This window comes from Mycteria americana, chromosome 19, assembly GCF_035582795.1.
Source record: "Mycteria americana isolate JAX WOST 10 ecotype Jacksonville Zoo and Gardens chromosome 19, USCA_MyAme_1.0, whole genome shotgun sequence".
NCBI classification, from domain to species: Eukaryota; Metazoa; Chordata; class Aves; order Ciconiiformes; family Ciconiidae; genus Mycteria; species Mycteria americana.
In genome coordinates, this window is record NC_134383.1 from 1,143,900 (window position 1) to 1,156,041 (window position 12,142).

The window sequence follows — 12,142 nt, forward strand, 5'->3', positions numbered from 1 at the left end:
TATTTGTTGCCAGCTAGGCTTTCCTTGGAAGCTAACGTTGCACACACGGACAGGAAAAGTCTCTCTAAGAGATCACAAAGGCAGGCATACAGCAGCAACCCAACTTAAATCAATCCACTTAAAACCTGAAAGCACCAGGCTTCCAGAAGCCGCTCATCATGCTATCCTGCCAGCGGGGATGGACAGGCAGGAGGCAGGCAGTAGAAATGGCAGGGGAAGGAGAGAAAAAGCATCCCCCTCCCCTGAAGCATCAGCAGAACAGGCAACAAAACTCTGCCAGGAAAAGTGTAAAAGGCAAAGTAAGCGGCACTTGAATTATGAAATACAATTATTACCCTTTCCTAGTATCTCTCTACCCTATAAGCAAATCTAGCTAAAACTGATGTAGCATAGTAAGAGATACGGGTAGGAACAGCCGTTTGCAAGATGATGGAGTTGAGGACAGCGCTACAAAAAAAAACGCAGGAGAAACCCGAGAAGCGTCCTGGAGAGCCCGCGGTAACCACACGCCCTGACCCACACGCGGGACCAGGAGGGTTCCCGAGTTTCGCCAACTCGTGGGAAAGGCTTCGGAGAGGTTTGCACAAGCCCTCTCCCCTCCGGTGCGGGCCACAGCGGGTTAGTAGGGGCACTAGCAAGCCAAGCCCCGGGGGCTTATCATCTCCTTGCCCATTTCAAGAGGCTTCAAGACTACTTCTCAGCTGGGCCATCGAGTCGACCTCAAAAGACTTCTGGCCAAAAATAGGCCGAAGTGGTTCATTTCACTCCATAAACTCCATTAAACTGGAAGGCTTGACAGAGATACCTGTTCTTGAAAATAATAAAAATAAATCTCTTCTGAAGGTTTCTCATCAGGTGGTTGTATTTTTCACAGTCACCCATTAATTAAAATACCTGCGACATCATTGACTTGCAGTAAATACTAATTACCAAGATCCATCAAAGCAGTTCTGCTGGCTTCTGACTGCACAGCAACCTACTTCTCTACATTTGACTACTCATGTTGTGCAACAGCGAAGCTGTTTTTCGGAGAACTCGTCAATTCAGTTCTATTCATCGGATAAACTTGTTCCATGAGCAAATCTGAACCAGAGCTGGGGAAGGAAATCCATCACCAATTCCAATACGACCCTCAAGTCACTCGCTAGGAAAAGCAAAATTTACTATCACAAATAGCCCCATCATATTTCATTAAGTCATTTGCACGGTCATAAATTTTTTACTGTGAGGAGCTGGGACACTGACAAGCAGAGTTAAGCAAGGGCCTGCTCCAATTTAAGCGTTACCACTGATCAACAGACAGCAGCTCAGCTCCTAAACGAGGCAAGGTCGTTCACATCTTTTACTCCGCTTGAATCTGGGAGCGCAGCCTGCCGCTGTAGCAAGCGCTCTTAAAACGAGGTGCAAGGCTTCGGTCTCTCAACATTTTCAAAAATATTTTAGAGGTTCTCCTGCAGGCAAGAAACCGAATCCAGCTACTGCAGCAGGCGAATTTCTACAAGGCTCCGCTAAGTATATTTCTGCCCCAACCAGGTTCACCCGTCCCCCCGCACAGACAGTGACACGTGCCGTTCGGTCCCGTGCGCTTCGCAGACTCTTGCTCTCAGGGGCTGCGCTGCCAGACGTCCGCTCACGCGCAGAACTCCGCTGCCCCTCTTATTAGTCAGTCCTGCTTAGGCTGTGAAAAAAATCTTTGTAGGTTAGGCGTGAAATTTCACTTTTCGTGAAGAAATGCGAGTGGAGGCCGGTCCCCAAGCTCTGCACGTAGGCACAGCACTTGGAGACCGCTGACATTTCTGCACAAGCTCCAGAGGAAGGACAGAAACAATGAAGCTACAGAATACTTCACATACCACCAAGGGCAACTGTATGCCAAAATTAACCATTGCAAGCTTAGTCTGCATAAACCTCTCATGCAACGGAGGTTACGGAGATGACCTGAATGTTCAGCTGGGAGCCAGCACGCTGGTCTCGAGTGCACCAAGTCCAGAAGCACAGACTCGCTGCTGGGTCGTACCCATGTCAGTGCTGTCTTCGGGAGGCGGAGAGGCACATGGCGTCGCTCCTTTGAGTGTTTTCCAGAGAGGAAGGACCGCCTCATTTCATTTCACAGCCCTTAGAAACATCAGTTGCTGTTCTGAGTATGTTTATGAAGCACCTGATGCTGCTCTCTGCATTAAAAAACACAGTAAAATCCTATACTGAAGAAAAAGCATCTTCTGGTTGAGAGAGAACACCAATACACAAGTTTCCACTTTTCGCCTCTAGACAGGCTCCTCGCGCTTTTAAGTCGCTTTCTGTCTGGAAAGCAAACGCCGCTTAAGCTTCACATCTCCTCTGTGCAGTGGATTAAGTTAAATTTCCAGCGTATTTGGTGACCTTGTGCTCTCAGAAGCGGCCTGACCTTCTAGAGACTGGTACCACGTTGATTAACGCGTCTGTCCAGCTCACGCTCAGAAAGCTTAGGGGAAGCAGGAGGAGATGGAGAGAAGGGGCAGCGACAGCAGATGTGCTAACCACATTAACCGGACGATAATTTTGTCAAGTTTTCCAAGAATTTCTGTTAATCAACCAAGTACCCGCATTCTTGTCAATGAGGACTGCAGATTATTTACCGTATTCATAGTGAACGGCTGAAATCAAAACAGACTTTTAGACTATGTTCTGTCTGACCTCAAAACAAGGACACTCGAGGGACCTGGAACAAAGAGCACCCTATGTTTAAAAGGAGACATTCATTTGTTCGTAACGTCAAACCAGCAACCCAACCACACGCTAAACATGCATAAGGACAAAAATAACAATTTACATTTTGCTGCTTAAGCCCACAGCAAAAGCAAGTCTTCTCCCTGATCCCCATGCACCGCTATGCAAACAAAGTGAATTATCAAAACGTTTCCAGTAACAGATGAATCAAAGACACTTATGGCACGGCTTGGCCACTGAAGGAGCTATCAGCCCTTTTACTGGAAACTCGGATAAACAGGTTGTAAAGCTCTCCTAGGTGCTAACCCAGGAAAGCCTGCGGAGCTCAGAGCAACAAGGGACGAGAAAGGCAAGCATCCAATGCTGACTGACTTAAACCGTGGCCATTTAGAGAAACTACCATTCTTTCGGCTAAAAATTCCATCCTATATTACTGCCTATGTAATATTTACAGTTGTATGGTACAGTTTAAACCTTTGAAAGTCTTTTTAAAGCATCAAGGGAAACAACTTAGATTTACTTCTAACAAAACCTTGCAGTTCACGGAAGCGTGACGCTGTATTTCCAATTATACGAGGCACTCAGCCCTACACCGAGCATTTAGCACCCAGAAAACCATGGCTGTCAGCCCCCCCGCCCTTCTGCAGCTCAGCGCTACACTTCTGCATTAAAACCTAGGTCATGCAGGTGTTGAGGCAATCAAGAAAGAGATAAAAGACTCAGCACAGGCACGGTTAATGCAGAGGATTCCCCGGTGCCCAGTAACAGGCACTGTGACAGCGACTGCACTGTCCAGACGCACCCGGCAGCTATCCCTGCAGCAAGTCCAGTGACTCTTAACAAGCCTACCGTGAAAGGATGGACATTGCGTTGAAGCAACGTGCAGGCAAAGTTCTACCCTTAGTAATAGGTAAGCCCCAGCTTCCATCCGCTGCACGACGCTACGGAAGAGCCGGAGCGGGTGCGAAGCCAGCCCGCGCCGAGATACCGTCCCTCAACAGCATGAGGACGTGAGATTCTTCAGTCCTGGAGATGCTAACGACTGCAAGGAAACCTTTCCAAAAGGGGTTGCTGTTTCCTCCCCGTAAATTGCTTCCGCTGTTAGAACAAAGTCTTAATGGCTCCTCAGGAAACTCCGATTACAAAAAGCTGAGACTTTAGTTTCCCCTCTCTGCTCTAACGCCGAGGGCACGCAGGGCCTCGTGCAGCGCCTGAAAATGCTCAGAAGAGGCTAGCGGGGGCACAGCCTCCCGGCTCCGGTCGGGGAAAACGTCAGGGCTGTTGCATAACCGGCTGGTCCCAGCTATCAACGAGGATAAAATGCTGGGCAGCGTAATGGAAATTAGCCATGCTAATGAGCTGAATTTACTACAGCATAAAATATTGCAGAGAGCAATTAGATTTTCACTTCGACTCATGTAGAAGGCTATTTTTGTAACCAAGAGAATTCATTCCAAGTTTGTATATGAGCTTGCACATAGTTCTGGATTTAAAAAAAGATGAGCCCATCTCTGCCAAATTCAACAGAAGAGGGAGAAAAAGTAAAAAGTCGTTTATACTTTTCGCTCATGTGTGGATCACCGCAGAACTCTCATAGACATTCAAGTGATTTTGCTGCTATTACGGCTTCCTGCACAAGGTGAATTTCACAAGCCTTCGGAACTGTTGGGTGTCTAGCACCGTGATCCGTGTTTGAGGAAACAACTGGAAGACTCAGCTGGAGGAAGTCAGGTTTTTCACCAGGCAACGCACACTTTCCAAGCATCAGCTACTGCCTGCTTCTCCCTTCAGCTGTCACCTTCTCAGAGAAGGAATCCAAAGGACATGGACAATGTTGAGAAGGCGGCATGACAACCACCTACTACCAAGGTAGTGAGGAATTGGTACTAGATTATATTCACTGGAAACCAGCATTTTTCAGCTCAAGTTGTCTTATTTTCCGTAATTTGGGGCTTTCCTTGCTTCGCTAAGAGCTTCATCTTTTATTGCAACTCAGCCTCAGTTCCAGCAGAGTGAGAGGCTCTGACATCAAAAATTAATCTACTGCAGTGACTTAACAGGACAAAAAGGAGAGTATTTCCATTTAGCTGACAGGCCGTATGTGACCGTCCTCACAAGGACATTGCCTGGAAGCAGATTTAAGCCAGCTCGCTTCAAGCACGAAGGATTTTCCCCCTTTTCTGAGGCTCACGTTGGCTAAGCTCGGAAAGACCAATCCTGCAGAATTCTGACTCTGCCACCTGGCACAAAATTCCAGCGTGTAAGTAAATCTCTATTTCTACAGGTTTCTTATTGGTCACGGCAAGAAAACAAACAAATTAATAAATCAGTCAACAGTTCTTGCAATTGTGCTGCACAGATACTTTTTTTCCTTTAAAGAATAGCTTCTGTGGTCAAGAAAGCTCAGCCAAAACATTGTTAGCAGACAATGGAGTTTAAAATGGATGTAACTAATACATGCTAAGATAACATCAGATATCAAAAAGATAGGAAAATACATGGGTTTGAGAACAAAATACCAAAGAACCGCAGGACAGCCTGTTTCTTTGAAAGCTACTAACAAACACCAACATTTCCGCTATAGTTAACAAGTTTCATGTAACTCGCTAGGAAGCAAAGTATTCAGCAACACTTTAAAATCCAACTGGATGACTATTTCCAACATCTTTAATCCCAAAGTCAGCATAAAAGAGGAGCAGCAGCACCTGTCAATGAAACCCAAAGAAGAAACAGAGGTTACGGAAGTTATTTTTCCATCAAGTTGATATCATTTATTTCTTTACCCCTCCTGTCAATGGAAAGTTTTCAGGCTGAAGGGCATCTCTCAACTGAAACAAGAGAGCGTGGCAGCTATTTTCAGTTTACTGTAGTCGACCAAGTGCATTATCTGATTAAAGAATGCAATAAATGTACTTACCAAATATTTCCCCTCCACTAGCATACTCTGTCACTAGATAAATCATCCTCTCCGTCTCCATAACCTGGACGCAAGGACAGAAAAGTGACAGATAAGGAGACCGCGTGTGCAAAAAGAAATTTAACTAATTGAAAATTTTTATTCCTTCTATAACACATGTAACTGCTTTCATCAAATCAAACATATTACTTTCCCATGCTGTACAGAGCTATGCGAAGGAACGGACAGGAACTGGGGAAAGAATCAAACAGCGAGTTTTAAACACTAAATCTGTAACTAAATGCAACACTTCACCTGCAGCTTCCTCCTCTTCTCTTTCCCCTCCCTTTAGCGTTTGCTCCCCGGTCTTGTCTTGCTCCAGCAGCCTGGGAGACTTTCCAGGGCTGCTGCAACCAGACTAGTTCACCTCTCTAATTAACCAGTCCACTGCAGGCACTAAAATAACCAACACAACTTAGCCAAAGGGGGAAATAGCCGCTGAATCGGTAAGCGACTTCCAAATGACTCAAGACCTATTAGAAATAAACCAGAGCTCAGGCTTTGCTTTAGGGAGTCCACTCCTTTCAGCCAGGTAACACCCCATTTTTAACGGTTTTTAACACACATTTTTAATGAGTATTAGGATTTTGGGGCCGTAGCAGTCCCACACACCAAGGCCGGCAATTTATTAGGTGGGACTTCTTTAAAGGACCAGGCACCATGCAGACGAAGGCAGCAAGAGGCTGACAGAGACCGATGCCACGCTCGGCACAGCAGCGGGGCCACAGGACTCGGAAGCGTACAACTGATTTCTGAGCACGGTCCTAGCGCCCTTAGCGAAACCTACGCTCAACATGACCTCAGAGTCCTGAACAACTTCGAGGAAAGTCCCTATCAGGATGCGGAAGAGAAGAAAAGCATAGGGCAAGGCACTATACGCTAAAGACAGGCCTCAACCACATTTTTAATGCTTAATAGACAGTGGGCGATGTACAACCACACTGAGCACACAAGCAGCAGCAAGTAATGGTTCCTGCCTGCGGATTTGGTACGGGTGGCTCCAAGGGCTGTTTTGTGACCGGAATACGATTTGTGACCCGCCTTCAGGCAAGTACACGCTTGGGGCGTTTTCCAAAACTTGATGCTATTTAACAGGTTTCACAGCTTTGTCAATGGAAAACAAAAACAAAAACACTCCGCGTTTCACTTCCAGGACCGCAGCACTGATCGGCCGGTGCCAGGCACCACAGGTCAATTCCGATACTCCCGGGTGTTTAGAAAAGGCCTAGAAAGGTTGTTTTGGCTTTTCTGTTGCAAAGACAAGTGAAAGTTCACCTTTTGACCCGAAATGGACTATTATCCCAACAGAGAAGCTAGGTACCCGGAGCCCAACACGGCTTGCTCTTACTAAGAATCAGGACTCGAACATGTAGACTCCGCATTTTAAAAAGTACATGCCTGATCCAGACGACAGCAGCTGCTTAAACAGCTGGATTGCTATTATTCTGAGTGTTAAAACAGGAGCATAACAAAGACGAACCTCAGTTCTGCTCAAGTGTCACAGGGCACGATACGCAGCTCCCACTTAATGGCGATACATGCCCAGAAAACCCTTAGGCAGATATTTTTAAGCGAATTTCTGTTTCCAGACAGAATCTCTTACATTATAGACTACGATCATTACAGACACTTTCTCCTTTTTCACTTACACCTTTTAAGTTTGATAAGCTCAAGGAAATGTGATTTTTAAACTCAGATTCCTGATGAAAAGCTGTGAAGGCTCTGAATTCCCAGCTCCAGGTTTTAGTAGTTTTTATCTAAAAATAAATGCCACTGGAAGTACCCAGAAAGAATGGCCAGATGAAACATGCTCCACAGCGGGTACTCTTTTCTCACTCAGCAAAGCCGAGCCACAAGCGTCACCCGTTCAGTATCGCATCAAAAACTTTAGATGGAATCAAACCGGTTGAAAAAGGTTTTTTTGGCTCAAAAAAAGCTTTAAGCAGTCCGTTTGCAAAGAAGCGTTCCCTAAGTACCTTAAAAGTGCCGCAATTCTGCAGCGTCTGCTGTAAGCATCTCACACTTGGCGGTTTGGCCAAAATAGCTAAACATTAACCTCTGTCACTGCTACTCAGTTTTAACTGTTTGGAGTCCAAATAAATACTCATATCTATCAGGCACAGATGAGAAGCAGAGTGGGCTTGAACAGACAAGAGTTGGTTCTAGGGAACAGCAACTTCTATTGAGGGTTACCACAACTTCTCCCTTAAAATGCACACACAAACATCGCATTACAAAAGGAAATAACCCTGGCGTATTTCCCCCAGGATTTCAACTTTTTAACATTCCAATGCCTGCCGTCCGAGTCAGGCAGCCACAAACAGATCAACCATCTTAGTTAGTCTCTTGCACCTGAATACTTCCCCAGGACGAAGGGCCCTGGAAAGCCCTTTCTCTGCTTTGCGTGCCAGCCCAAAGAAGAGCCAAGTTTCCATCCGCAGCTTGGATGGAAGTCCCCTCCGTTCCCAAAACGGCCTGCGAGTGTGAGCCCTCTGGCAAGTGTACTGCCGCAGCAAAGGGGCAGGTAGCTCTGCGTGAACCTGGCAGTCAGTGGTCAGCTCCGGCAGGATCCTGGGGAGGAGCCTCTGTCCCACAGCTTCCCTGAACCGGGACCGCAAGCAACAGAGGAGGGTTTGTACAGAGCTTTTCAGCACTCTTTGGTTGTAAGTCACTGCTTGAGCCCTCGTATCAGAAAGGCCCAGGGAGGGAGTCTTTCATCTGTCCAACAGCTTCCAAAAGAGCATTTAACGTTTCACCACGGCGGTGGCCTCCTTTATTCCTCCGCTCCCATCACTCCGCTGTCGGCTTGTCTCTGGCCTCTTGCAACCTCCTTGCTGTTCTCTATCATGGAGTCGGAGGGGCACCACCAAATACGTGCATAAAAGGCAACACACGTGGATTCTGTCTCTGGTGGTTTTGTTTGCAGACTAAAAATACCAAACAAGCTGGAGGAAAAGCCTGCAAACAGTATTCCAAAGCAGGTCTGCCGCTGCTATTGATCACCTTCCAGGAAAGCACAGAGCAGATCAGCAAGTCCTTGGGGCCACGGGGCAACTGGGCAGGGGGAGCAGAGCAGGGGAGCCGCATGCTTTCAGTCCTGCTAGTGGGTGAGACTTACTCTCTCCCTTAAATTGAGAAGGGGAGCCCGCATCCGGTTTCAACTGGGAAACTGAAAAGCACACAACAGCCATAAACAAATGGCAAGAGGCCAGCCCACAGCGGAAGCGTGATCTCCCAGAAAAGAGAAGGATTAGCCACACTCCCCCCCCCCCCCCGAATCGAAGTACTCTGAGACCTTGAAAACACAAAGGACTTGCCCAGTACTTCACCTAGGAGGAATGGAGGGATAACCCTAGAGAAAGCACTACGATACAGTGAACAGCTATAGTGCAGAGGGACGGACAACCCACTGCAGAGTGCTCCTACCTGGTATAACCTGATGATATGTGGGTGGCAAAGCATCTTCATGATCTGAACTTCTCTAAATATCTTCTTCAGGTTCTCTTCATCCAGCTGTGTCTTATCAATGATCTTTATGGCGACCTAGCAAAAGGGGAAACAAAAGAGAGGTCATTGACCCAATCGCGTATTAGGAAAAGCATTTTTAAAAACAAATACTGCATATAAGACCCTGCTGGGCTGTACGAAAACAGAATGCATCGTCCCTGCCTCAGAGGGCCTGGGATCTCTGAGCAGCCTCCCAGAATCCAGCCAGCTTGCCATAAGCTGGGCAGGAAGAAGCTTTGCTTCCTAGCTCTCAGCATATTTTCCCTACAGAGGGTATCTCGTTAGGAGAGCAGTGTTGCAGGAGGCAGCAGGATTTTTAGGCCATTGCCCATTACCGCAGTACAGCGTGTTCACAGAGGCACCCAATACTGCGCTGAAAAGCAAGTTATTTCTGAACTCCTGGATATATTTCAAGCGAGCCCAAACATTTCTTCTGTTTGCTCAAAGGAACCGGTTTCCTAGATCTCACCACCCAGCTTCGCTCTTCAGCCTCGCCACTGCCACGTTATCCTACCGCTGGAGGATGTGCCCCAACACCGGCCCGAGGGCTGCAGGGCTTCGGCACAAAAGCAGCAAGACAGACGGAGGAGTTGCCAGCTAGCCACGCGGAGGGGGAACGGCTTTCAGGGACCGAAATCCGGACGCAAGTGGAATGGACTCTGTTGCATTATCCACACAACATCTCACTATAACAGGGCTGATAAATGTGAGCGGGGATGGAAATGCGGGGGGGTTCAGGCTTCTAACAATCGCGGTATTTATTTATCTATTTTAAAACAGAAGTGCTCTATAACGCTACACAAACATAGTTTAAACAAGCCTAAGTGCTTCCAGTCAGCTGCTCTCCAGCCTCGAAGACTTCCTCGCTTCTCTTCCCTCCGCCTTCCCCGAGCATCCTTCCCCGGTGCTGGCGGCTCCCAGCTCTTTTGGGCACGGACAGTAAAGCCATCAGACTCCAAACAGGGAGACACTTCTGTGCTAAAAAGTACCTCCCCTCAAGTCCACTGTAGGAAAGTAATTGGTTTCATCCAACACGCACAGATGACAAGGAAAGGAATCTTCTCCAGAAGGCCTCATTTAGCACAGGAGAAAAGGCAATTTTCTCAGCCAGTGCGACACGTTGCTGGAGCAAACAGCTGAGAGAAAAGGCTGCTCTTACTGGCAGAGGAGCATTTGCACTGCTTCTTCTAAATCAGATTTCAGCCTTGAATTAATAACTACCTTCCTCCCCACCAAGAAACATCAGTGCGAGCGAGCAGCTGTAGTATGCCAGCCTAGTTCAAGATTTGTGGGCTGAATTAACATCCACCAGCAAGTTTTCTCGCTTAGAGACGGCACTCTCCCTGGGAAAAGAACCGCTTCTACAAATCTTCTCCTGGTTGCTTTGCTAAAGCATAATTTACAAAACCTCCGTCAAGGAAGACTGCAGAATCATGCAAAGACATGGGGAAGGGCATGCAAAGCAGCACTGCGGTAAAAAATGCTGACGATGCACAACCAGAAAGATTTGACACAGGAGCCCAAAGCCCAATTACATAAATGCTTAGCTGGTAACAGACTCCAGCATTTGCTAGGGACGAGGACAAGTGCTCCACACACAGAGGCGTGCCATGTCCACGGACAAAAACACCACAGTGGCACACGATCCGAAACACATGTATTTCTCCTCTAGCGCCAAACCCCAAGTGCAATGTTAAGTGATGCTCTAACAGGCATGGTGCTGTTTGGAGAAAAAGAATAAAATTAAAAAAAAAAAAAAAAAGGTCTTTAGGATCTTTAAGGGAACAATCTGAAGCACATAAAAATTAAGCTTCATATTTTACGATAAAATGCTTGCCAGGGGAATAACTGCCCTGCATGTAAGCAGAACACAGCAGAATCCCGAAAAGGCACCAAGCACAATAAGCTGTTTCTTTGATTTGAAACCCTTAATTCAGAGTACAGGAATGATTCCAGACTTCTAAGTCACTGAGCATGCTTCCTACAGCAAGAACAGAAGCTGAAAGGCAGCCAGGTCTGGCACTCAGCACTAGAAGCTGCCGGCAGGAACGGGGCTAGAGCCGAGACGCACGGTGAAACGGCAGAATCGGACCCCGCTCCGCGACGCTACCAAGCACTAACCGGCAGCGATTAACAGGGCGATGAGCCGCCGCTGTCCTGTTCTAGGCTGGCAGCGCTCTGGCTGCAGCTCATCCTCTGCTGAGGAGCAGACAGGCGAGAAGCGCGTGTTTCGTTAGCTATGCTTCTGGCAGATCTGCACCGTGTAGTTTCAAGGACAATACTCAGGAGTGGACTGGGGAAGTTAAGGGAGCCAGAGGGGGCTTGGAGAGTACTCACTACGTGCTTTTCACCAAGGATTTTCCCTGCAAGAACGAGCTTTTGTAAAGCTTAAACCAATGTACATAAAAAAACTAAGAGAAGCTTCCTCAAAGAGTGAAGCCAAGATGTCTACCAAGAGACGTGAGTCATTTTCAGGCACAAATACATACATGAAAATCCACAGATCTGGAGTATTCCTAAGCTCCTTACTCATTTCCCAGCTCTGTATTTGCTCTGAGGAAATCTCATTTCCCAGCTTAATTATACAGCTTGAGTTGACACTCTTGGCCAAGTTCAAGGTATGCAGAGCATTTGATTGACTATAGCTTGGTCGGTAGGGCCAGACAAAACAGAAGAACTGAATGACTCTGGTTTTCTCTCTGATAACACGGGGCAGGGAGAACCGGGCTGCCGTCTCACCTGCTTGCCTGCCCCGGGCTTGTCACCTTGCTACGCCGTGTGCTTTACACGCGGTGCCCTGAAACTCCATGCCCACAAGACACACGATACCTGAATCGGTAGCAGAGGAACACGAACGCCAGCCAGAAGATGTCTTCTTGTGAAGGATCTCAGTGGGAGTTCGGCCAAACGGGCGGCCCTTGGGCAAACCTAAACCCCTCCGCAAAAGCTACGAGGAGGAGAGACCTGGCATTT

The 12,142-nt window shown here is 47.3% G+C and overlaps 2 protein-coding genes across 7 annotated transcripts in view; one reads left to right on the plus strand and one right to left on the minus strand.

Moving 5' to 3' along the window:
• The window catches only part of SIK3 (SIK family kinase 3), a 91,689-nt gene that overhangs the window by 33,061 nt on the left and 46,486 nt on the right, over nucleotides 1-12,142 (minus strand). For 5 of the 6 annotated variants that reach the window (XM_075521034.1, XM_075521032.1, XM_075521030.1 and 2 more), the window contains exons 2-3: nucleotides 9,089-9,205; nucleotides 5,624-5,687 (exon numbers count right to left, since the gene is read on the minus strand). In XM_075521034.1, the coding sequence (XP_075377149.1) occupies nucleotides 5,624-5,687; nucleotides 9,089-9,205 (181 nt within the window). Of the gene's footprint in view, nucleotides 1-1,539; nucleotides 1,792-5,623; nucleotides 5,688-9,088; nucleotides 9,206-12,142 lie in introns of those variants that run through there. The other variant, XM_075521035.1, reaches the window with a different exon arrangement.
• Nucleotides 1-12,142, plus strand: part of SIDT2 (SID1 transmembrane family member 2) — a 103,378-nt gene that overhangs the window by 26,132 nt on the left and 65,104 nt on the right. The window lies entirely within an intron of this gene.